The sequence below is a fragment of the Lycorma delicatula genome, chromosome 4, assembly GCF_047948215.1.
Source record: "Lycorma delicatula isolate Av1 chromosome 4, ASM4794821v1, whole genome shotgun sequence".
Lineage (NCBI taxonomy): Eukaryota > Metazoa > Arthropoda > Insecta > Hemiptera > Fulgoridae > Lycorma > Lycorma delicatula.
The window spans coordinates 113,317,171-113,344,480 of NC_134458.1; the positions used below are offsets into that span (position 1 = coordinate 113,317,171).

Below are 27,310 nucleotides of genomic sequence, written 5' to 3' on the forward strand. Positions count from 1 at the left end.
TAGCAGAAGTTATAACATATCGAGTCGCTACGTACGGACGAAGGTTTTACATCAACCGTTTATTTGAAAGGTCGGTGGGACTTTCGTCCGTTTGTATCGATCTCTGTTTCAGTCATCCATGATTAAAAACAAAGGATTATTTATAAAGAAAAGAGAAAAAAAATGAATAAATTCCAACACGCATCACGTGAACAACACGTGGATATTTGTATTTCGCGGCCTATTTCAACATGAAACTGTATTGGTTAGTAAAGAGCATGCGCTACAAGTGTGTACAAAGTAGAATGTAATTCAACATTTAGTTAACTTAATAGATAAATAATTGCGATAAATGTAGAATGTTTAGTGTTAATGTATATTTCTGTTCTTAGCTTAAATTTATGATAGTAGTTCAGTTAATTGAATTAATATTGTTTTTTTTTTAATTAATCTCGTGCGTAGTTCATTCTCTTACTGAATCTACAGGTGTCGTTGCAAGTGTCACTGAATTGGAAACTTTAAGGTTATTTACTTTATATATTTTGTTATTTAATTCTTATACCGTTATGTATGGGGAATTTACTTTTGTTCAGACTTATTTTTATAATCAACATAATTGTAAAAATTTGAAATAACTGTTGTAATTAAAACAATAATGGTAATTTGTTGTTATTCAAATGTGTTATTTTAAATTTAAATAATATAGAGCGAAAGAAACAGATGCTAGGGTTTAGTAATCACTCCGAATGTAAATACTTTTTCGTTCATTATTCATTATTTATTACTATAATTTATTTTTAACTTACTACAATTTTAAGCTGCCGTTGGAGAAAGTCTATTAATTATACATTTTTATTTAATTGAAATAGCTAAAACATGAATTCAATTAACTCTGAATTTAAAAACTATATTAATGTAAACATTTTAGTTTAAAAAAATATTGCTAGATCAGGAGTTTTAGTTGCTGCAGAAATGATTAGCAGAATTTTTAATATTATATACTTAAGTACCTGTTAATCTAAAATGATCCTTAAGTTATTAATAGGAACAAGAATAATTATCTAATTTTAACGATTACTTTAAATTTTAGTAGTAGTTTTGAGCTTTTACCACCAGCATATTGCATATCACTAACAATGTAGGCCCATAGGCTAGGCCTGCTGTAAGTTTCTTGGTAAAGTTACGCATGATATTCCAAAAATATGGTTTATAAAGAAAATACATGGATCATCTTAAAATATGCAAAATAATAGCCTATATAATTTTTAAAAAAAGTTTAGTGATAAGTTTTTTTAGAAACATTGTTATGCGTATCTGAAGCATAATTTATAAAGTTCATTGTAATTAAAATTCATTTTTCAGGGAAATGTAGGTCATTGTAGTCACTTAATTGTCTGATTTAGGTGTTTGAAAGTATTTCATAGATAGATGTCTGTTATGTAGAATGAAGCAGAAAGTAGAATTCTAAGAATAACTAAAGGAAAATTTTTGACTAACTGTTGTAAATTTATAACTTAATTTTATTTTTGTTTTATTTTTTCTATTATTTTGTTGAACAGTATGATTCATTAATATATTTTTTTAAATTTTTATCTTGTTTATTATTATTAATAATATTTTCATTAAATGCTTATGTTCATCACCAAAACAAGGGTGAAAAGCTAAACTGTGTTCCTTAACTACATACTAAAAAGTTATTATTGTTATTATTAATAAAATATTATATTATTAAAAATAAATCTTAAGTATTAAGAAAATTTAACAGTGAGCTTTCTTAAACTACCATAAGATTTTAAAAGATGGAAAGAGAAAATTAAAAAAGATATATCTACTTAAGCACCAAAATAAGTAGTGCAATGATTTTGCAGAGATTAATGCAATTATGGAAGAGTATTGTCTAATTTATTAGGATTAAAAAAGCTGTAAAGTTATAACCTGACAAAAATACGTTTTTCAAAGTAGAATTTTTTTTTCTAATTAGATAATTAGAACTACATTATTAATTATAATTTACTCATTTATGTGTTCATTACTTAAAAATATATATACATGATGCAACCAGCAAATTATTGTTTAAAATACATTTATATTTTACTCTTGTGTTAAGTGTTTTTTTCATTTATTTCTTCCTCAATGTATTGATTATGATTCATTCTTGTTTCTTAACTGCATTAACTTGTCCTATTACGGTTCTTATCCTATTACTGCCTGTAACATATCATTATAAAACTAGTTATATTGAACTAATTATTTATAGTCAATAGAATTAAATACTAACCTGTTTTATGAATTATTTCCAGTATCTATTTTTTATTGTATTTATTTATAGTCTATTAAATTACAAATAACATGGATAAAAAACAACTTCGATTTATTACATACATGTGCCCAAGTCATCCGGTGGAGTTATATGAGTTAATTATGCATTATTTAGAAGAAAAACTTGGTTGTGAAGCTTATTTAATTTACGAGTCTCGTTCTTCAGGACCTTTACCAGGACGTATAGATCCATTTACTAAGGATATTGTAGATATTGGTAAGTTAATGTAAATCATACATTATCATTATTATTATAAGAACAATTATATATTTTAAAAGATTAATATATTTATATTTATTTATGGAATTATGTATTACTTTTTCAATCATTTGTTATCGGGGATTATAACAGTGTTAGTAATAATAATAATAATAAGATACTCTTGGATATGACAATAAGCTGGATTTCTTAGAACTGATGGTTTTATAAAATCATCAGTAAATCTAGTTGTGTGAGGTAAGAAAGATGCCCATGGCTAAAGCATTTTAAAAAACCAATTGTAATAGGTTATTATACTAGATAATAACTAATTAACCAAGTAAAAAAATAAAAAAATAAATAAAAATATTGTTCTGAACTGATGCCATGCAGGACATCCCATTAGTATTTGTATTCTGTATTTTTAAAATTAGAATTTTAATAAGATTAAATTTTCTAGAACACTTTGCCAAAGGCAAGTGTTTGTTATTTATCAGAGGCCTAATGATCTCTGATCAACGCCTAAGAAGGAGATTGTTTAGTAAACATGTATTCTTTGAATATTTTTGTTCAGAAATGTCTTGTTCTGTAAAGAAAGATTGAAATAACTCAAAACAGTAAAAAAATTATTTCAGAAAAATTGAAACATTTCTTTTCACAAAGATCTTCTACTTATTAAAAATGTAAAGATAAATATTGGCAAAATTTCAGTTTACTTCAAGTTCACTTTTAATTTCCATTTCTGAGAATTGTACCTATAATGTAAGACATTTTAACCACTTTCTTAGAAAACGATGACACATTTATTAACTGTATATGTGAAATGTGAATCTTTTTTAGACACAAACCATTCTACTCTTAAAAGATTGCCATTAATTAGAATTCTGCAACCAAATTATGCTGGACGCATGAGTTGAAATTTAAATACAAATATCACTAAACATTTACTTGAATTTGTTTTATTTCACCAAATAATGTTTCATAATATAAAAAGGTTTTTCATTCATTTTATAGTGCTTAAAAAATATATATCATATTGTAATATTTCAGTACTGTATTAATTTTAACTGATTCAAAAAAGTCTTGTCTGATGTGTATGGAAAGAAAAACAAGATATCTAATTGAAACTGGTCCCAGGATGGTTTCTATTAACAAAAGGTAATTATGTGAAATGATTACTGGTTCTAGTAGCTATGAGAGCTGATAAATTAATACTGAGCAGTCATATAAATTTAAAAAAAGATTCTCATACACTTAAGGAAAATCAAAATTAGAGAAAAAACAATAATTAACTTAACTAACTTTCTTAAAAAATAATAATTAAATAAATTTTAATTTTTTAAAAATTTGTGTATTTACACATACATTTATACATTGTAAATATTATTAAACTACATAAAGTGATTATTAGTTTGTAAATTTTTTTTTTAATTGGTTGTGATTAACACGATTTTAAAGGTGAATTAGCGGAATATTATTGAAAGTTTACATTCTAAATTACCAATTTCTGAGATATTTTTCTTATAAAAAAAATTTGAAATGCATTATATTTTTTTTTTAAACAAATCAAATTATTGTAAAAGCATTTGATATCTTTAACAATTCCGTGAACAAAATAGAATCATTTCGGAAAAATTCGTGAAAAATTTTGATTTTCAGATTTCAACAGAAATATCCATTTTGACCATCCTTAAATCCATTTTGACTAGTTTTGGCATGACATCTGTACGTACGTATGTATGTATCTCACATAACTCAAAAACGATTAGCTGTAGAATGATGAAATTTTGGATTAGGACTATTGTAACGTCTAGTTGTGCACCTCCCCTTTTGATTGCAATCGACTGAACCAAAAGTGTCCAAAAAAGTCCAAAATCCAAAAAGAAAATTGGATTTTGGACTTTTTCTTAACTGCAATAATTAAGCCCTCATTGAGAGCTTTACAATGATATATCATAAGTGGTACGTATTTTCATTGGTTCCAGAGTTATAAAATAAAATTTATTAATGAAATATTTGGATCTTACAAGGCACATTGGTTCGAATCAGATTTCCATTCCCTTCTTTTTTTAAACTTTTTTTTTTAAATTTAAATATATTGATTTATTAATAATTATTAACCTCAGATTGTAAAAAAATTAAAATAAATAATAATTCAATAATAGCAAAAGAAGATATAGTAAAGAATATAAAAAATAAATATAATTTAATAGGCGTACAAGGAAGTCATGTAGTGTCCACATCAGATTTTTTTTATTGGGAATTTTATTACATTATTGACATTGAATGAACTAGCTTTAAACTTCTAAAAATAATTAGTTAATAAATTTAGTTATTTTTTTTTTTAACCCTGTAATGCATAGAACGGTTATGGAGCACCCCAGTAGTTCTTTTATTGGTCACTGCTAGCGCACTTTGCAAACTTGTCACATGATGCTTTGGTTATTCTCAGTTCATGAGGTTATGTTTGCAAAGTTCTGTTCTTCGGTAGTTGAGAGCCCTTGGGGAGTATTTTGAAATGGATCCCTAACCTACTTGTAACTTGCTACCAAGTTGTCATCAACAAGAAAATACTTTTTAAAATTCTTTGCCAGCATGGCTAAATGATCTTCAATGGTTACAAAAACAACTTTCATATGTTGTTCTTCAGCCTTGTGAATTTTAACATATTTGCAAACATTTCTAGGTATTTGCTTTAAATTTCTGCTCCACAATTTCAATTTTCTACAAATAGCATTAATTTTATCATTTGTTTCAACATGTGTGTATTTTCTCCTTGGAGCTCAAGATTCAATGTATTTAATTTCTCGAATATGTCAACCAAGTAGTTCAATTCCATCACAAAAGAAGCCATCTTGAAACTTTTCAGCTTCCAATCGGTTTTCCTCTTCTAGGTAAATGGTGATTTCATCTTTAATTCATAAACACGTTGCAAAAATTTCCCACGTGATAACCATTTTGCCTCACAATAAAATAGTAACGTTGAATGTACTGCACCCATGTCTTTACAAAGTACAGAAAAGATTCTTGATTTTAGGGGTCTAATTTTTATAATTTACTATGGTTACAACTGTCGTTACCACAATATTTAGACCAGGACTCATTTCTTAGGAAGCCAGAGCTTCTCTGTGGATCATGCAATGTGTCCAGACACAGTGGAGATTTTGTTTCACAAGAGCTTGTATACTTTGGAATCTTCCAGACATTGAACAAGTACTATTGGTGCATTTTCCGATGCAATTTTTCTATTCTTTGTTTGCCTGGTTTATAAAATTATTTAAGATAATAAATAAATTGAGTTCTATTGGTTTGCAGAAAATTAATTCTTCTACTATTGACAAAATCGAACATAGGCAATGAAATAAGTATCTTTATTGCTACTGATGCCTCATCAAGCTGAATTGAAAACAATTTGTCATGCAACTCCCTGAAAAGCCGGTGCTATACATCTTCAGCTATATCGCCAGTTTGATGGGCAACAGTATCATTTAATGTATGGACTGCAGTTGTTTGGCAAAATTATCTCCAAACATAGTTTCTACAATCTCAATTGCAGCTGGCAAAATAAGCTCTTCAACGATGATGTGAGGCTTTTTACATCTGGCTATTTTATATGAAACTTTCTAAGTGGCAAGTAAAACTTTTTCATTCACAGACAAAGTTTTTTGTAAAAGTGATGTTTGCTTTTCATGTGATTTTAATTTTAATTTGAAAACTTTTCGGGGTTTCACGTACTCGCTATGAAACATTTCCAAATTTTTAAGTTTATTAGATTTCATGCTGTCTGCTGCCAAACGTTTTGAGCAAGTGACACACAGGGGCCTTTCTTCTTCAATTACTTTAGTACTGGTAAGCCCAAAATTTAAGTATTCTTGAAAATATTTTCAGAACCATCCTCATCTGTGCACTTGATGCTTCACTATCATCTAATGCTTGCTGACACCCACTTAAAAATTTATCCATGATTCAGTATAAATCTTCTGCCATAAATATTTAGTATTGTGAATTGCAATTAACTCGCAAATTACAACATACACATTCACAATAGATTTGATAGCGATAGAAGGATCAGCTCGACTAAGACTGGCTGGAACTGAATGAGGTGCAGCATTTATATACGTTTGCGCAGTTGGTCGCACAGATGTTTCAGAATGTTCAAAACAAATCGGAACTTCTTGTGAAGCCATAAAAATGTCTGATATAGTGGACATAAGACAGAGAGCAATAGAGAGGCATCAATTTTGGTTTTGTCAATGCAATGCATCAGTGTTATCAAATATCTAATTTTCTTATTGTTGGTAATTTGTAAGGTTTGTAATTAAGGTCATAGTGTAGCTTTATCATCAAAATACAGTATTATTGTACACTTGTCATTGTATGAGAGGGGGACACAATGAAAATTATGATTGAAAATTGGGTCACAAATACTGGTTGAGAAACGCTGAAGTAAAGGTATACAAAAAATACACGAATAGGTACATTTTTCATGTACTGTGGTTACTTGACTTTTTTTTGTACATTCTATGACTGATTAGTCGTTTATGAATTTCAGTCATAAAATCATTTAAAAAAATTCAAATTGCATACAGTGTTATTATGAACAGGACACATTTTTCAGTCTGCTTGAAATTATTAGAAAAAAATGTTTAATGTTTCAGTAACTTAAACAAACTCATGTAAAACAGATAATGAAGCAAAAACAATAGAAAAAGCTACATATAATGGTAGTTATTATCTTTTGTACAAACAGTATATATTAATTAAATGCTTTGGTTAATAATAGAAAAGAATGTGAAATAAATTCTAGAGTGAGATATATGACAACAATATTGTGTACAGTATTGTATTTTTCATTCATATACTGTATAATATTTTCTTGCTTATTAAGTAAGAATTAAATGAAAGAAAAAAAAATATACAAACAAAATTTAATTTTGTTTGTATAAAAACAAAGTATATCTTGCAATCGTTGCTCCACTACTAAAAGCTTACAGGAGTTCAGTTTAACAAGACCTATGCAAGTTCATCTTCAGTTTGATTTGTTAAGAACAACCTAAAGGAAAAGACTAAAACCTAGACTACATTTAGGAAAAAAGACACAAGAAAATAACTTACATCACGACAAAAGTACCATAGAAAGAGGTGTTTATAATAGACAAAAGCCAATATAAAAAGAAAAAAAAATGGTCAAACCATAATATGGTGGGGAGGAAATAAGCAAGATGGGGAGGAGGACCACCATCCTGACAATTCTCTTTGTTTTTTGGACTCATTATTTAAAAATAGAAACTGAGTAATACATAAACAGTTTTTTTAATAAAGTGTTCAAAATTAATGAGTTTTTTACTTTTAATATTTATTTGGTTATATTTGGTATGCAAGATAATTTATAGATGGTTAAGTTTGTGACTTGACATGTTAGAATTTTCATTTTTTTAAACAAAAAATGAGTTTTATTAAAACTCAGCTTGATTAATACTGAAATTAAAAGATGTAATAAATTTATTAACAAAGAAAACTAGATTGGTTATGACATATTGGAAAAATAATATTGAACAAACATTTTATAAATTTAAAAGGTTTCATACCGACTTCCTGGTAATTTTATTGTAGAAAATGCTTCTACAAGTGTGAAAAATTTATATTTTTCATAAGATATATTCTGGTGTCTTTAAGTTATAATTATTTATAGACATAGGTTATTATTACTCAAGGAATTATTTATTTTACATTAAGGTGTCTCTGTTGTCATTAAAAACACTTTTATAAAGGGTTTCTACAAAATTTAGTTTTTGACTTTGATTGGTATATTTCACCAAATTGTAAGTTTTTCTGGACAAAATGAAAGCATCCAAAAGTTAAAAGAAGTTTTTGTGCATTTATTTTCATGGTCATCTCCAAGTGATTCAGTGATATCCATGTTATATTTTCTCCCAAAAAAGCCAAAGAAATTTGTCTCGTGTTTGCCATTCGGTACAGTGCCACAAAAATACAAGATGAAAAAACCTGTAATGCTAACTTATACGGTTAGTATGTAATAAAAGGGGTACTATATTGACCTGATGACTTGGTTATACACTACCAAACATGATACATGTTACCCGTATTAACTATTTTTAAAATTGATTATTTTAACAATATGTGCTGTTAGTAGTAAAAGAATTGTCACATTTAGAAAACGTAAATCATCAGAAATTGAAAACTGATTAACAAATAATTTTATTGGTATATTACTACAAGTCCAATTTCATTAAATAAAATTGTTGTGTTATATTACTCTCTGGAAATGTCAGTCAGGCATGACATTTTTCATGTGCTACAAAATTTTATTTCCATACTCCAATTCACAAGTTTATGTGGTGAATTAATTCATCAAGTAAAAAAATGAGGTCACTTCCTTATTTACTTAAAAATTGAAGTAAAAAAAAAAGATTAAGTATTGGAAGATTTCATCCAAGTTATTGGTAGACATAAAATGAAAGCCTCAATGAGGCATCAACGCACTATAAAGAAAAACTTTATAAATTTTCCTGTGCTCAGAGTTAAATTTATAAAATGTAAATTTTAGAACCAATGGTAATTTTCTATTTTGTAATAGGTAAATTCCGCTCTTTGCTGAGTTCATACAGTGGTAGTGATCGCTTCTTACTAAGATGCAAGAGCAAACTACACAGATTAAAAAGAAAGTAACCGGGTAAAAATGAGAAATATGAATTGTGTAACAGCTAATCACAAGAAGGATATGTATATCTTATATACTTAAATTACAGTAGTAATTTAGTAGTAGAACAGTCTCAGAGACTGAACTTTAGGCATAAAGATGTAATAGAACATGAAATAGTGAAGTATCTACTGTGTAGCTTACTAACAGGCTGGAAGTAATGATTGATGTAAGAAATAAATCACATTAGGTGTGGAGGAGAGACCACATCATGTTCAGTTTATAGCAGCAGTGGCTTGGTAAAATAAACTTTCCCTCCAATTTACCTCTTCATGTTTCCTGTCTGAGAAAGATATTAGCCACCGTTTTGAAGCAGTAAATATTATGAAAAATTAACACACATGTCATTTCATCTTATAGCTAAGAATTTTACAAGGAACCTAATCGCAAAATTTCATAAAAATCAGAAATGCCTTTTGCTGTAATACATCACAATCAAAGTTACAAAAGGTTAGATTAAAATAGTATCTTACTTTGTTCAGTCAGTTATGATAAAACACTAGGTTTCTGTCAGTTCACAAATAAATATAATAATTATATTGGCAAAAACTGTCAATTATCAAAATTGTTTATTCTTTATCTTTTGATAATTTCTTTCTTTTTTTAGCATTTTTAAGTGCAGAAGCTTACATTGAAATTATTGAAAAAAAAAGAACAGACTATGCTGAACTATTACCAGTAGCAGCAGTGTTTAAACATCCCAAAAATAGAATTGCAAAGCCTGGCTACTATTCTGATATTATTATTCACACCGATGTTAAGTAAGTAAATCTTTTTTTTTATTCAACAAATTATGAATCAAGGTTTGTTTATTCCAAAATATTTATTGTAACACTATTAGGTAGTAGCCAAATTATATAATATATATGTTAATAAAACTACACTTTTGTAACTTATTTGTTGAACTGATGTTTTCACCTCAACATTATAAATAAAAATTAACTGTTACAATAAAACACTATTAATGCTGAATATTAGAGTATATGTTTATCAAGAATAATTTAATGCTTCAGTAGTTTTATTTATTCTTAATTCAAGAATTGGTCTGACATTGCAAAATTAAGACATAATTTATAATAAAATATTAGCACTTAATGTTACATACAATTTTTTGCTTTATTCTTTTTTTTTATAATTAATACATTTATTGCTATTATCATGATATAATAATGGCAGGAATGAATTTGCATACTATTTTGCCAGCACATATACTACAGCATATATAAAATATTTTTATAGACCATGGTAAGGCCAAACTTATTTAAGAGGAATATATTTTAATTCTCAGAATAGACCAATTTTATATGCAGTCATACAACATATTTAATACACTAGGATAATCTAATAACATAAGTTTGTTATAAGTAGAGTACCATGTGGACAATTATTTAATGTATATACATATTTTTCTACTCTAAGTTTGCTATTTCCTTATTATTTATTCCACTCAACATTCATTTTTACTAATAACTACACAAACTTCTCTAATTATAGTCATCAGTCCTATCTTAAGAAGAATAATTATTTTTTGCACATTCATTTTTTCAGAACGCATTCAGAGATGTTGCTACTGCACCGTAGAGTTTGGTTATGATTGCACAGTTTTATTATCTTAATTACTTTTTGTATCATTACTATAATTAATATACTTATAAACTACACATTTGGTCACAATTTTACCATCTGATAGAGTATTTTATATTTATTATTAAGTTCCAGGTTCAAATCCAAATCAGATAATCTTATGTATGCTAAAAATTTCCATATTTCATTCTGTGGTAGTTTGTCATCAGGAAGGCTGTAAAAATCCCTTTACCTAACTCCAGAAAAACTGAAAAAATGTTGTAAATTATTTTATATAAAATAGTTGGAAACTGAATGGAGTGTAGTTAGTTATGCATTAGCTATTTTTATAATAGAATGTAACATAGAAATTATGGAATCTACCAATCTTATTGTAATTTTTGTTTTATTTCTTTTGAAATATTTTGTTTGTATTTCTAAAAAGAGTTCCATTACCATATTTAAATCTTATTATTCACCACAGTTTTCATTTGATCAGTATTTTTATCATTATTAAAATTATAGAACAAAAATAACATTTTCACTATAAAAGGTAAAAGTTACTTACCTTGTAAAAGCAGGAATATTTTGCTTAAATTTATATGTAATTTTCTGATTCAAGACGAAACAGATGTAACAGTAAAATGAAAAACCAAAAAATTTATAAATATTTAGAATATTTTTTCATACTAGAAAATTATTAAATGTATAAAGTTTCAGAAAATAGTTTTTTTTTTAATCTAAACAAATCAGGAAAATTTCATAAAAAAAATTCTATTACCTTAACATAATTATGCTTGTTGATAAAAAAAGTCAGTGGAATGTTAACTGATGAACAACTACTTAAGAGTAGATATAATTGAAAAAAAAAAAACAAATTATATACTGTATATTCTATGCCTAAGGCTAATAAAATTGGACAGCTGCAATGAACCATCAATCTTATCATAACACCAACTGTAATTTAATTATTCTGATTCAAGTAAAATTATCAATTTTTTGGCTTACTTAATTGCAGCCAGAATTTTTAATAACTGTGTTCTAGTTGGGAGTGGCATTGACCACACCCATCACTCTTTTATTTAACATCAATTTTAAAACAGAAAAATCGCTATTATAGTTAATTCACCTCATACTCTGTATAAGAGCCTTTAGTCACAGATATAACAGGTTATCCTGTCAGGTTTTACATATATATATTAATTTTTTTTATTTAGCAGTATTTTCTCTATTTTGAAATGATTTTTTTTTTAAATCATCAATCTGTTGCTTACATGAGCTAGATAATATCTTCAGATACTATATGCATATATCAGCATCTAAGCCCACAAAAATGCAGGTGATATTAAACCCTATAAGTATGTATGTGTTTATATACTGTTGCATATCAGCATCTTTTCTTTTTTTTTCTTTCCTGTTTAGCCTCCAGTAATTACCTTTCAGATAATACCTCAGAGAATGAATGAGGATGATATGTATGAGTGTAAATGAAGTATAGTTTAGTACAGTCTCAGTTTGACCATTCCTGAGATGTGTGGCTAATTGAAACCCAACCACCAAAGAACACCGGTATCCACGATCTATTATTAAAATTTGTGTAAAAATAATTGACTTTACTAGGACTTGAACGCTGGAACTCTCAATTTCCAAATCAGCTGATTTGGGAAGATTGCATATCAGCATCCAAGCCCACAAAAATGGCACACTCAGACTGCTTCACATGAGGGAATGATTTTATAATGAACATTATTTGGAGAAAGCAACTCTGATTAGTACCTCAGCCATTAGTAAAATCCCCTTGTATGAGACACAGTTCTAAAGCAAGGGCCAATGAGTTAAGTAGCAATTACAACACTGATTGATTCACGCATGTACAGTAGCTTTAAGAGGTCTCTTGTTTATGTAACCACCACATTGTCATCATTCCATTGTTGTTTGTCTTAGTGAGACAGAGTGCTAAAACGAGAGCAGTAATAACAAATCCTGCCAGTGTGAAGTTCGATCAGATATCTGATCGAATGATTCGATTTCTAAACGCAAGAGGACATAATGCTGCTGAAATTCACTGTCAATTTTCTGAAACATATGGGCCTATCACAACAAGTGAAGGAAAAGTGAGGCAATGGTGATATGAGTTTAAAGAATGTTGTTTAAATGTTCACAACAAACGGAGAAGTAGCAGGAATAGTGTCCTGTTACTGATGATCTTGAGCATGTGAATGCAAAAGTAAAAGAAAATCATCACTTTATGATTATCAATCTTCCTCTAGAATTTCCAAAAGTTTCAAAGACATTATTGAGAATTGTGATCACTCTTAAGCTATTGTAAACTGTGTGCATGATGGGTGCCAAAAATGTTTACAAGTGCCCACAAAGATCACAGAATGACATCTGCACTTGCTTTTCTTGACCACATTAACCAAAAAGGAGACATATCTTTTTTCCCATATTGTCACCGGTGACAATATGGGAAATGTGGATATCACATGTCAATGGTGAGACAAAACAACAATCCATGCAGTGACATCATTCCAGTTCACCTAAACTGAAAAATTCAAACAAACCCAGTCTTGAAAGAAAATCATGGCAACTGTATTCTGGGACCAATAGTGTGTGCTTTTGTTTAATTTCATGGAACCTGGAAATCCATCACATCATAAGCCTATTGTGAAACACTTTCTAAACTATGTCATGCCACTCAAAATCATCGACAGGGAATGCTGAGATCAGGAATTGTTCTTCTTCACAATAACACACATCCACACATGACTGCATGCACAACAGGAAAAATTCAGATGGATGGTTTTTGATCATCTCCTTACAGTCCTGGTCTTGTGCCTAGTGACTATCATCTCTCCCCACACCTCAAAAACTGGCTTGTGTCCCAACAATTCAAGGAAAGTGATGAGTTGAAAATCTTCATACAAAAGTGGCTACAGTCTCGGTGGTTGGAATTTTATGCAGTGGGTTTGAAGAAGTTTGTTTCATGATATCAAAAGTATTTGAAGTGAAATGTTGATTATGTAGACAAATAAGGTAAATGTGTAAATAAAATAAAACTCTTCTCATTTTGTTACCGATTGGCCCTTACTTATGAACTGTGCCTTGTACATCATCGTACGACAACTTAATGTACCTCTAAGAAACTGTGCATTTTCCATTCAGTAAGGGGAAAATATAAACATCTAGGAATAATTGCAGAATTCTCAAACATACTTTGACAAACTGACCATATCAAAATATTTTAATTATCACATTTTCATTTAATGAATTATTTTGTTTTAGTAACCTAAAAAATATACTCCCCAATTTAAAACAAGTGTACATGTAAAAAAAAATTTCTTTAATGAGAAATTCCTAGTAAAATGAAATGGAAACAAAGTCTAAAATAAATTAATAAATTTTAACAAATTTATTATTTTCAAATATAAATTAAAAACTCTATAAAAATGTACTTTTAGACGCATATACCCACCATAGTATTTTATTTTTGTACAGATAATGAACTGAGTAGTGCCGTATGAGGAAATGATACTCCCTCGCTGAAAATTGAACCAGAAACCTTCATAATAGTACTTACTATCAAGTTTGCTAACAATTTAATAAAACTTAAAAATTGAAATGAAAACTATAAGAAAATGTTGAAATATTGAAACAGCTTAATAGTTTTACATCAGTTATAAATAGAATACACAATGAATTAATAAACAATTATGAAATAATGGAATAAAATTTTATTGATTCACATTGTTATCACATGTTAACCTATGTACACATTTATAAATTGATAAAAAAAGATTTTTTAACAGTATGTATACATTCTATAAATATTCATGAATCTAATGACTATGATAATAAATTGGCAAATTTATAAATTAATAAAATGATTCATTGTTATAAAAATAAAACAAGGTTATCGTGATAGTGACTATTTGTATATTCACATTGTGTAGTATTCTTATTATAAAATTATTGTTTCAGAACAATATAATTAACTTTTATGATTTAATCTATTTTTTTTTTTAATTGGCATCAAATGCTACAATTTTTAACTCCTACTAAATGCCAACAACATATAGTGAAATGGAACCCAATGTTATTTATTTAACTTTGGTGTCTGTTGGAGAATCAACAGTTCTTATTAGGCATTGGCATTAGCTTTTCATTCATCAATTTACTACTACCTTGGACACATCTGGTATTACATAACCATCAAGCTTTTAGATGATAGAGTTCATAATGTTATCCAAGACCAAAATTATTAATTTCATTATTATTACTTTACATTGTTAAATAAATTATTGTTTTTTAATTTTTTTAAAATTAAACTTTTTTTTAATTGGAACTTTATGTCCACTTTGGACTTTACTTTGCATTTTGTTTCCTTTTCTACAAGTATTCGTATTCTCTGACTAACTTCAGCTGTCTCTTTTTGGAAAAATTTTCTTCCTCTTTTTCCTCTTGATTTTTCCCAAAAAAGTTTTTTTATTTTATTTGTGAAAGTATTTTGTTTTAATTTTTTTCTCTTTTAATATCTAATTCCTTTTTATTTTTTTGAAACCAGTTATTTTTATTTCAGAAAGTTAATTAAAGATTCTTATTTGTAATTGTTTATTCTCCACTCTTTTTAGTGTTCTTAAAAACCTAATAATATTTTTCTTATGGAATCCATTATTTTTCAAATTTCATTTGATCTTAAAATATTTTGATTATTTTTACATTTATGTCGTAGTCTTAACTAAGGTCAACCTTTCTGAATAGTTATTTTTTAAATTCTGTTTATATTTTTATGATGATACTAGACTTTATCTTTTTATATTTTTACATCTTGCAGTAAGTTTCAGCGTTATTTCAGTCCAGGGTTATATGGAAATTAACTTTCAGTCCTCAGTATTGAGAGGAGTTGAAAAATGGTTTTACTAGCTGTCATAATTCACAGGCAGCCAAGTTTTATGATGAGGATATTTAAAAACTTGTTTACAAATATGACAAGTGCCTTAATTTGAATTTCAATTATATAGAAAAGTAGCTATAAGATGTACGTAATAAATTGTTTTTTTATCAATTGGTGGTTTTCTTAATAATGAATTAGAAGTTACTTTCCGAATAGCCCTCATATAATTCTAGAAAACAAAAAATAATAAGTACCACATTATGATCATATCAATCCCAACCTTATAATTCTGCAATACCTGAAACCTTTCAAAGAGTAGCATCTTGAAAATTGATGGACACTGTAAGAATCTTGGTTCACCTTATATTGATCAGCTAACGCATTGTACTTAAAGATGCTGGATACATTAATAAAGAGACATTGTTTGTAGGTTAGATATTTGTTTGATTTACATCATTTTTATGTTTATCATTAATTTATTTTATGTTTACATTGGTCATTTAAATATGTTTAATGTTCAGCTGTTGAATAATTTAGAAAAACTAACTTATGACAATTTGTTCTTTAGTTTTGTTTATTTCTGTTTTTTTTTTTTTTTTTAATAAAAAGAAGTGGCTACGGGATTCACGCAACAATTAGCGTAATAAAAAATAAATACACTTTATATCATGTCTGAACAGTCATAAAATGAGATAAAATGAAAACAGCCAAAGCCAAATTTAATAAATCAGTTTCTGTGGGTCACCAAAGTTAAATAATTAACTTTGAGTAAAATGCATACTACTGGTATTTGTTACTGGCTAATGAACATTTGATGCCATAAAATTAAAAAAAAAAAAATACAATCGATAATAATAAAAAAATCTGCAATAGTCAGATAATTTTTCATTTTAAAGTATAGTTATATTTAAGCTCAGATTGATAGTTTACAAAATAATAATTATATAATTATTATATATGATAAGACTCATTCTACAATATTCTTGGATAGAGCAGTGTGTAAAGTGTACTACAACTAAGTATTTTTAATACAGTAATTACCGAGCTGTGCTTCAACATATTAAATTAAAACTATTACTCACAGTTTGTCTCTATTTGAATACATATTTTTCATAATTACTAATAATCATACTAATTTTCTTAAAATTTTATACATTTTTTTATTGCTTATTAACTAAACCTCTCTTTACTTTAAAATCACTTACAGATATGCAATTAATTGTATGAACAATAGACTTTGCTCACTTATATTGAATTCAACAAACTAACTGCTATAATAATAAAGTGAAAGTTAAAATAAAATATAAAAGTAAATAAATTGTAATAAAATACAGAACAGAATTGTTGATCATAACTTACTATGAAAGGCTCACTCGGATCCAAAAGTTGAGGTATGTCATTTCATACCTATTTCATAAAATTGAGTCTAGTTGTTTGAAGTTATAGGGATATTAAAAACTACCAATAAACACGTTAGACTCTTATAGTTAAATAAAAGCTAAAGGGTGTTTAACTTTTTAAGAGTTCCCATCACTTTGTTTAATCTGTAAATAATAATTTATTGGCAAACACTTACATAATAATTTACAGATGTTGAAAGTGATGTCCATCCACTTCTATGCACTTGTCAACACGTTTGACCACGTTCCTGGTTACTCTTGTAAGCTGTATCCTGTCTATTTACTGGATGGCATGTAATGTTTGTCTTCAGTTCCTGCAGGGTGTGTGGATTGCTCCTATAAACTATTTCTTTTAAGCAACCTCACAGAAAAAAATCTGTATAGTCAGATCAGAGGATCTTGGTGGCCACAATCCTTTAGAAATGATTCTTCCACCAAAAAATCCTGTAGCATCTCCATAGTAGAGTGAGCTGTATGACAAGTGACACTGTCCTGTTGCAGCCAGCAATCACTTGAACTTTTGGATAATTTCTTGGTAGACGGCAGCATCCACAGTTTTTTAAAAAAATACGGGTCCTGTATTTGTCACCTTAAAACCACACATCATACTCCTATTTTTTATGGGTGTTGGGAGATTCAAAGAAAATGTGAGGTTTTCAGTATCCCAGATCTGCTAGTTCTGACTATGGCATATCCACCAAGGTGAAATCATGCTTCATCTGTGAAAAAAACTTGATCTAAAATGCCAGTGTTGCCTTTAGTGAGGTTCTTGAACCATTGACAGTAGTGAATCCTTTTAGAATAATTGCATTAGTTAGCTCTTGGAAAACCTGTACTCAGTACAGATAACATTTCAGCATTTTCACTGCATGTAGGCTGAATCTAGTGAAATTTTCTTTACCCAGCTTAGGCTCTGCAAAAATTAATAAGCAAATTTTGCAACTGCTGCTTTAATATTCTGTACAATCGGAAATGCTAAAACTGATCCATGTCTGGCATGTTTCTGGTCTAATACCAAACCAAACCAAATTATTTCAACTAATTTCTGAATAACACTTTTCACTGGTGCTTCCTTTTCAAATTTCTCCCTGCACTTTCGCCAACACACAACATGAGTTTTCGTCTCTAAATAAGTCCCCATCACAAATACACATTCTTCAAGAGCTAACTGCATTTTAACAATCAACAACACATGATTTCGTAACCTTGATCAGAAACCGTTGATACAGGCTTGCAACACTCAAATGTGCAGGCAATAAACAGTCCTCCCACTCCAATTCCAGTCATACCAACATCATGCACATTATTTTACCCATCTCACACCAATATATGCATTTTAACAAAAATCTGCATTTAATTTAAACTACTGAGTGATGGGGCCTCTTTAAGGTTGTACACCTATATAAGGAAAGCTAAAGATTAGAATACCTGAAGCACAATTAATTGAAGGCATATGTGATATTTTGATACAAAAGTAAACCTGGAACAGAAAGTTTTGAGGAATGCATAAACCATGAAATGACAAAAATAAAAACAATAAAAGTTTATTTTATTAAAGAAAATTTGTGGAAAAGATTAGGTTGATTAATTCATGTGATATTTGACAAGCCTCCTGGTAGCTTTACTGATTTAGGACCCACATACAGCTGTATCCCTTGTTAATGTATTATGTATACATTAACAAGGGATCCAGTACATAATGTAACAAGCTGTAACTACAGCTTGTTACATCCATGAATTGTCAGTTTAGGATGTGTTGATAATTAGCACCTAAAAACAGAATTGGCTGTGAACATTATCAAGCAACCAATCATCATATTAAAATATAACTGGTTTTACTGAGGCTGGAAATACCAACCTTCCATACAGGAAGGCAAAGAATGTTAACTATCCAAACACTTCAACCCATAAGTAGCCTAATTTTTTTTTAATTAACTTGGATTTGAACAAAAATTTAATAAAATCTTATGGATTAATGATGAAGTATAAAATTTTTTGTTTTAGAGAACATGTGAAAGAATTTTTAGATCTTCGAGGATGTTTGTGGGCATATAATAATGAAAATTCACTGAGTGGTAGTACTATTATATTGAAAACACTGAAAGATCTTGGAGAGAATGCTACTTTTTTTGGAAATTCCCTGAGTAAGTAATTTTACTTTTATTTGTTAAGAAGTACACTAAATTCTGGTTTAAAATTGTAATCTGTATTAATTATACCTCGGACATATATTACCTATATAAAGATTTTTTTATGAAAATTATTGGAAACATTTTTTTTAGATTGTTGTTTTTTAACAGACTTCAAAAAAGAAAGTTATATATTTGAACCATATATTTTTTTTTATGTTCATGCATAAATTTTTTCCTATTAATTCTATTAAAATAAATCATGCTGCAATCGATGCAGCTGCTTTTTACAGTGTACCATGGTGTTGAAAAATTTTTAGACACAAAAAATTGGTCTGAAAATTGACAAAAAAGTTTCTTTGCCATTCAGCGGATAGGTAGAGACAGTGGGAATCCTGATATTCTATATGTATGCGTCAGGTGAGATGATGTTATATGGTCTTCTGTAGGGCAGGTAATGTGAGTTTCTGCACAAGATATGTAGCACCATTAATAAAATCATAAAAAATCAGTATATCTCTCATCTTAAACCCTTCAGACCCAATATCATATATAGTATACAGTATCGCTAGGGGCAGTGCGAATCTTAAAATTCTATATACATGCATAAAATTACATGGTCTTTTGTGTTCTCTCGCAAGGTCAGACAACTAAATTTCTTCATAACACTCGCAATGGTGTTGATGTATATTAGTAGTCAATGTATCGATGCCTTGAGTGAAGTGTTCATTATTCAATCATGTGCAAGGTTTCTTGATCTATCTACCTCAGCTAGTACTTTTTTATTGTGTGGGCTATTCAGTACTTTACATGGTACTCAAAGGTAAGATATCTAAGCTTCTGACTTGACTTAAGAACAACATAGACTTGTCCTTTTGCAAATGCTTTTTTGCCAAATCTACTACAGCTCTATTTAATATTGTACCTTGCAATTTGTGCACTGTTACAGCCCAGCTTAAAGGTAGTTAATGTCTTTCTACATCTTCATATCCTTTAGTAGCTTGAAACACTGTACTTACTGGTGTAAGTACACCACCACCTTCATGTTTCATTTTTGTAGCTATTGTTTCTTCATCAAATTATTAACACAGCTTTTGTTAACTCACCCCTTTCCAGTTGGTCCTTTGTAGGGTCGGTCATTGGAATTTCTTTACAATTCCCATAGCACTACTAACTAAACCATCAGAAATCGATATATTATGCCTAACATAACTCTTAAACCCTCTGACAATTGTTGATTATGCAACAGGCCACAACAGTTATAACATCTACCAGAATAACATTCCCAAATAGGAGTTTTCCCATCTGTTGCAGCTTATCATGATTCATCAACATTATAATATAAACTGTATTTGTTTTTGATATCATATCAGTCACCTACAATTATTTTCATCAACTAATTTAATAGTTGTGAATACTCTTACAGCATTTCCAACTGGAAATTAGTCTATTAAAGCTACCCTCCTACTTTCACAAAGCATTTCCAATTGGACAGTTATAACTTTACCAAAACTCAAGTTATTTAATAAATCAATGAACTCCATGTCATTTTTTTGTCTCATGTTTATTGTTAGTTCACAAAGTAAAAAATGATCGACACAAATTTATTTCTGCTTCACAGCAAGGAGTTTGAACAAAACACCAATGGCCTTTGACTGGAGGCAGCTGCATTATACCACCAAAGAGCACATCAACTCCCACCAAATAACTTATCATTATTAATCAGACACAGAAAATTATGAAAAAATTACTTTTTTTAAAAAATGAAACTGACATCAAAATGCTCTAAAAAATAAGAAATAATTTTGTCCAAATACTTAATTAATTCCGATGACACTTTTTTGAATCGTTGCCTGCTTCATAAAATTAATTTTTAGATATAATGTAAATTTGTTCTATAACACTATATATGTACACTGCATAAAAACTAATACCGATATTACATCAGTAGAATTCATATTTATATGCTTTTCTGTTGATAATTGTTATGTATTTTTATATACACCATCTATAGGTCCATTCAAGTATCACCTAAGTATGATCATGTATTTTTGTGCTGATTCAAAAAGTGTCTAAGGAATTAGTATTTGGACAAAATTATTTCTTACTTTTTAGCACATTTTGATGTCGGTTCCTTTTTTTAAAAATAATTATATGTATATATAATTACGTAATTTTGTATAATTTATCTGAAAATAACTTGCTTCATAGATATAAAAGACTTCAAGTAACATTTAGAGGATAAAATTTATTTGTTAGTTTAATTGTTTGCCGTCTATTTATAATGTGTGAATTTATAACATTTTTTTTCATATTTGGCAGTCTCCTTACATAAATAGAAAAAATAAAAGCATCATGTAAAATTAAGGTCTTATTTTTTTCTTTATTTTTGTTTCTATTTTATAAATAGAATTTTGTATCTCAAAAATTAAAATATTAATATATTTAATATACAATCTGAAATGATTGAATTTTGGAGGGAGGTGATAGTCAGCTTAGGTTGAGTTATTTCAAGTGAGGTATCCATGCCGACCTCCATGGCATGAGTGGTAGCGTTTCGGTCTTTCATCCAGAGGTCCTGGGTTCAAATCCCGGTCAGGCATGGCATTTTCACGTGCTACAAAAATTGTAAATCAAATTGTCCTCTGAAGTAATACCTAATGGTGGTTAAAAAAAACAAAACTGAGGTATCCATTATGACTCCTACTTTGTTCAGATTTATGTAAACTGGCAATATTTGTTTAAAATTCCAATATAATTTAAAACCAATTATCATTTAAAATAAAGCTGGTTGAAAGAATTTATAAACTTGTGGAATAAAATTTTTTTGTTTTACATTTATTATACATCGTACAACGTATATTATGATAGTAAAATTTTAAATAACTATTTGCATCAAGTACTATCATAGGTACCTAAATGTTTATTTATTTTCAGTAATACAGTATTGAAAATTTTTTTAATTTATTTTTTTAAATTTAATTACTAGCTCCATTACTTTTAAGTTTATTTTATCAGTTCTCATCATATTTCAAAATTTGATAATACCTGGGCCCCAAGCGTGATGAATTATTGGGTTTGTACTGTCATTTCCTGACAAACTGTCCTCTCCTCTGACATTTGGTTGGCCAGTTGGTGTATGTGCTATATGCTAGCATCTTAATTTGCTGTTTTTGGATATTTTTTCAAGTGCCTGGCATTTTTCACATATACTTCACCTTCCTCATTAAAATATGTGTAAAGTATGTTTACACATATGTTAGTATGCTGAATATTTTAAATTATTATGAGTATTATTTTTAAATTTATGAATATTGTCACTAAACTAAGAATTATTATTTACTATATATTTTTAAAAGAGATTACATAAGTACTTTTAACTGTATCACATGCATCGTCACTTTCAAAACAGTATAATGGGTTTCTGGCAAAGAACCACAATTTTCAACATTTAAATAACTTCTCTATGGACTTAGGATGATAGCTTTTTGTTTATAGTGAAGCGAAATTATGAAGTTTATCTTGGCAATACCAAATAATACCTATACAGTGATATACTATTTTGCTATTTTGATAACAGCATTTGTGTAAGAAAAAGTAGTGAGTTATATAGTTCAAAAAGCTTAAGTTTGTTTTTTTTTCTATCACATGTCTTATCCTGTTGTTATCAGGTTACAACCACATGATTTAGAAGTTTAAAGACATGTGTAGTGTTGAAAAGGATAAACAACCTTCCACATTGTTTATCCTAGAAAAGAGAATGTCAGGGATATTTAATATTCTTGTATTAGTAGGAACCCAAATACATTTGTCACCCACCATAGTTTGAGGTTTAGCATTCCTAAACTCATTTCATATGATATTATGAAAAAGAGATTATAATTACATACATAGAAACTGCAGCTAAGACACGGAATCAAAGGATGATCATCTTAAACATGTATTTTTAAAATGTTATGCTAGGTAAGATAGACAGTACAAATGTTTTATTAACGATCATTATTTGTATAGATGAGATAATTTTATATTCAAAGATTGCATGAGTCAACATAACAGCTGATTTTGGCTTTCAGAGCGACTAAATATGATAGTTAAATTTATCTGAGATTCTCTACAAATGTGATGTGGACTCAATTTTTTTACAAAAAAATTATCACATTGGTAGTTTTCTTTTCCACAAACTGACAAAATTGATGACGAATACAGTTCAGTTGTGTATCAACAGTGTGAGCCATCATTCATTTAAAAGCTTTTTTTAACTTCTACGTCTTTAGCTTAAAAGTTAGATATATGCTCAAGGAGAGGTTTCCTAATTGTTGGATTGGAAGAGATAAACCTATTCTACGACCACTGTGAAGCCCAGATTTCACTTTATTCATTTTTTTTAGAGCCACACAAAGAACATTCATTCTCTGAAAGTTAGTAGTGATTTAGACAGCTTATGTAAAAGGATGAACCTGTTTCAAGCAGTTTTAGTAGAAACTTTTTCTACAATCATGCTGAAAATGAATCAGCAGACATGGATTATGTATGTGTACATATAAGATTATGAATGTGTATAATCATTACTGAGTATGATTATATCAAAATGTGTTGATAACTGCCATGCTATAAATGGTACCCATATAGAAACATATTAAAACGGTTATCAAAACAAATACATTTTGTGTGTGTTTTAGTTAAAACAAACTATAAACTTCCTTTGAATAAAGTATTTGAAATGCCTTATCTTGTGTTTTTTTTTTTTTTTTTTTTTTTTTTTTGGAAGAAATGGATACTTTTCAAATGATTAAAAGGAGAATTATTACTCCCTGTGTAGTGTACTTATTTATAAAACATTAGTTTTTAAATTTATTATTAAATAGTTTAAATTCCATTGTTATTTTCAACTTACAGTCATCCATACATAGAGATGCAATACAAGCACAAAGACATGTCATAAACATAGAAAAATAAACAATAGTTTTAAAATTCAATTTTTTTTTTTTTTTTAGAATCAGGATCACATTTACAAACATTACGTATGGTTGTTAACAAACAAGCACAGGCTGGAGCAGTTGATGCTAATTCATTACAGTATCAAAGACAATTTTTACATGATGGTGGCAAAGATATCTATATATTAGATAGTCTTGGCCCCTTACCTCCTTATCCAATACTAATTAATTCAAGATTAGATGGTGAGTAATTATTTATGATTATCAAACTTAAATTGATATATTGTTGAACATTAAGTGGTTTTTATAAAACAAGTAGAACTGTTAATCAGTAGTCCTGTGGTAAATCTAAATTTAATCTAAAACCTGCATTTCATCTAGAAGAACTGGACCACTTGATGAATATTTATGTCTGTATAATGGTCATTTATAGTAAGGTTGGTCATTTATAATAGTTGGGATAAAAAAAATATACATATATCTTGTACCAATAGTGTTTGAGTTTTCAGCCAAACTGTAGCTAATGCATGCTCTAAAAAATACACGATAAACTGCCATTGTATTTTTTGCATAAATGATTTCAAGTTTTCAACAGTAGAAATAAGTTTTTTTATGAAACTAACTCTTAAACAAAAAATTACAAGCTATCTGTTTGAAATACCCAATACTTTGATGTATCATTTTCACCAGTTTTTTAATGAGATAGCTTAAGTTTTTGATAAAAAGTTTGGCTTACATTCAGACCAATGTGAAGTTGATATCATCCTTAAAACAAGTTTCATAATGAAATCATTCAAGCAAGTAAGATGTTATTATAAACAAAAAAATCCCTGACTACAAATAAATGCCCCTCCTGTACTCTGATTGGTCAGTTTTTATTAAGGTGACATTGAAACATTTACTGAAATTTATAACAAAATACCTACTAGTAGTACCATAAACAATTTATCATAATAATTTTATATTTAATTTAACACATTTATCTATAAAATGAAATTGAATTAATGAAGTAAATAATAAAATAAAAAGTCTGATGTGGACACCACATGACTTACTTTTACCCCTATTAAATTACATAGGCACATTTTTTTTTTAAATGAAAAGTATATAAAATTTTATTTCATTAACAACTTCTGATATTTTTTCATATTTTTTTTTGTTATTATTGAATTATTATTTATTTTAATTTTTTTACAATCGGAGGTTAATAGTTATTAATAAATCAATATATTTAAACTAAAAAAAAAAAAAAAGTTAAAAAAAAAAGGAGATGAAGTCTGATTCGAACTGATGTGCCTTCCCCTTGTAAAATCCAAATATTTCATTAATTAAAATTTTATTTGGCTATAACTCTGGAACCAATGAAAATAAGTGCCACGTATGACATTTAATTTTTTGGGATTTTGAGCTTTTTTGGACACTTTTGGTCCAGTCGATTCCACTCAAAAGGGAAAGTGCACAACTAGATGTTACAACAGTCCTAAATCCAAAATTTCAACTTCCTACAGCTAATTGGTTTTGAATTATACAAGTTACATATATACATACAGATGTCTTGCTGAAACTAGACAAAATGGATTCAGGTATGGTCAAAATGGACATTTCCAATGAAATCTGAAAACCGAAATCTTTTGCGATTACAATGCCTGAATTTTTTCACTATGTTTAAAATGTACAATTTTAATTAATTGCCTTCCAGATTGTTATTTTATTTTGTAGTTATTTTATTTTTCAATTATCCACACATATTATTATTTATTTTATTTTATATATTTATTATTCTTATGTATAAATATGGACCAAATATTTAACCACGTCTTTTTTATTATAAATTTTGGATTAGTCACTGCTTTGATCAAGATTTTTCCATGATTTCCCTTCAACCTTCCACACAAATACTAGGCAGTTAATTTTTTTATTCAAGTAGTGGCACATCTAACCATTCCAAATATATAATTAATGTCTAATTTATCGAATGACCTGAATAAAATATTTACTTATTTTGAAACTTTTCTGATTATACGAAATTACTCAGTCCCCAGAAAATTCATTACTTGTTAATACAAAATCAATTTATATAGTACATAACACTAAATAATTTAAAATACGTAATATATATATATAGTACTCTTAAAGTATAGTGTACTTACATTTTATTAACTATTGTTTTAATTTACGATATTTTTTTCAGCCAAACTAAAAACGAAAATAACCGAGGCGCTACTAGAAATGACAAAAACAGGATTTTGGGGAGAAAGATTTGCAAAGTTTGGTATTCAACATTTTACTCATAATTCACCAGATAATTATATGTTTGGTAAAGAAATATTAGATAATGCAAAGAAAACTGGAATTGGTATAAGATATTATTAAAGTTCTTTTCTTTTTTTTAATTTACATCAGACCAGTTATTCTTTCTTTGTAAATTCATTTTAATTTGAACTGTTAAAAAGAACCATTTTAAAACGTTAATGTGGATAAACTAATTACTTAAATGAATGTTTTATGAAATATTTAAGCACATAACATCAACAGAATACTAATTAAATTACAATTATCAAAATTTTGTCTTCTAAGCAGTTGATTAATGTTATGTATTATAATTATATTATTTAATATTCATTGTTTCATTTATTATTTACTTATTGGTTACTTAAATAAGTCTTACATTTTTAGAAATTATTTTAATATTGTGCCATAAAAGTAATTATAAATTACTGAAAGTCTGGTCATTGTTCCTGTAAAGAAATATTTATTTTTTATAAACTTATTAAAAATATAAATATTGATCATTAAATTTCTAAATTAACATTGAATTATTTTGTTATGATTTCATTACATGATATCCATAATTTCATGATTTCCTATGCATGTACCTATATTTATTTTAATAAGTTGTAATATTGGCTCACCTATATTCAACCTTTATCATTCCTATTCTTTCAACATTACCTTTTTGTCTAAATATATTTGATATGGATTATTTTGTTAGAACAGAGGATGTGGGAAATAATTGTTACTTGTGAGTTGGCAGGTAGATTATATTACATTTACACTTTAGGAATAGAAAAATTTACCCAACTGACAAGTCAGCAACACATTAGACTTTTTTATGACCTCTAGATAGAGAAAAATAAGTATTCTGCTTTTATTCTGAATTAAGATTGAA

General features: G+C 28.1%; 1 protein-coding gene across 2 annotated transcripts; it reads left to right on the plus strand.

Annotated features, from left to right (window-relative positions):
* The first annotated feature begins 271 nt into the window (after positions 1-271).
* On the plus strand, positions 272-26,957 carry LOC142323761 (uncharacterized). Of its 2 annotated transcripts, none has more exons than XM_075363943.1 (6): positions 272-502; positions 2,280-2,515; positions 9,826-9,979; positions 19,080-19,219; positions 24,199-24,384; positions 26,333-26,957. In XM_075363943.1, exons 2-6 carry the CDS (start codon positions 2,329-2,331, stop codon positions 26,512-26,514), a joined length of 849 nt encoding a protein of 282 aa, XP_075220058.1. In that variant the 5' UTR covers positions 272-502; positions 2,280-2,328; the 3' UTR covers positions 26,515-26,957. The 2 variants fall into 2 exon arrangements, with proteins under 2 accessions (XP_075220058.1, XP_075220057.1); XM_075363942.1 differs by having other exon boundaries at positions 273-502; positions 2,309-2,515.
* Positions 26,958-27,310: the final 353 nt, after the last annotated feature.

Excerpts from the sequence above, each read along its gene's own strand:
- LOC142323761 (XM_075363943.1), top strand. The coding sequence starts at position 2,329 with ATGGATAAAAAACAACTTCGATTTATTACATACATGTGCCCAAGTCAT. Across the intron at positions 19,220-24,198 it reads TTTTTTTGGAAATTCCCTGA|AATCAGGATCACATTTACAA; the intron begins GTAAGTAATTTT and ends TTTTTTTTTTAG. Across the intron at positions 24,385-26,332 it reads AATTAATTCAAGATTAGATG|CCAAACTAAAAACGAAAATA; the intron begins GTGAGTAATTAT and ends TATTTTTTTCAG.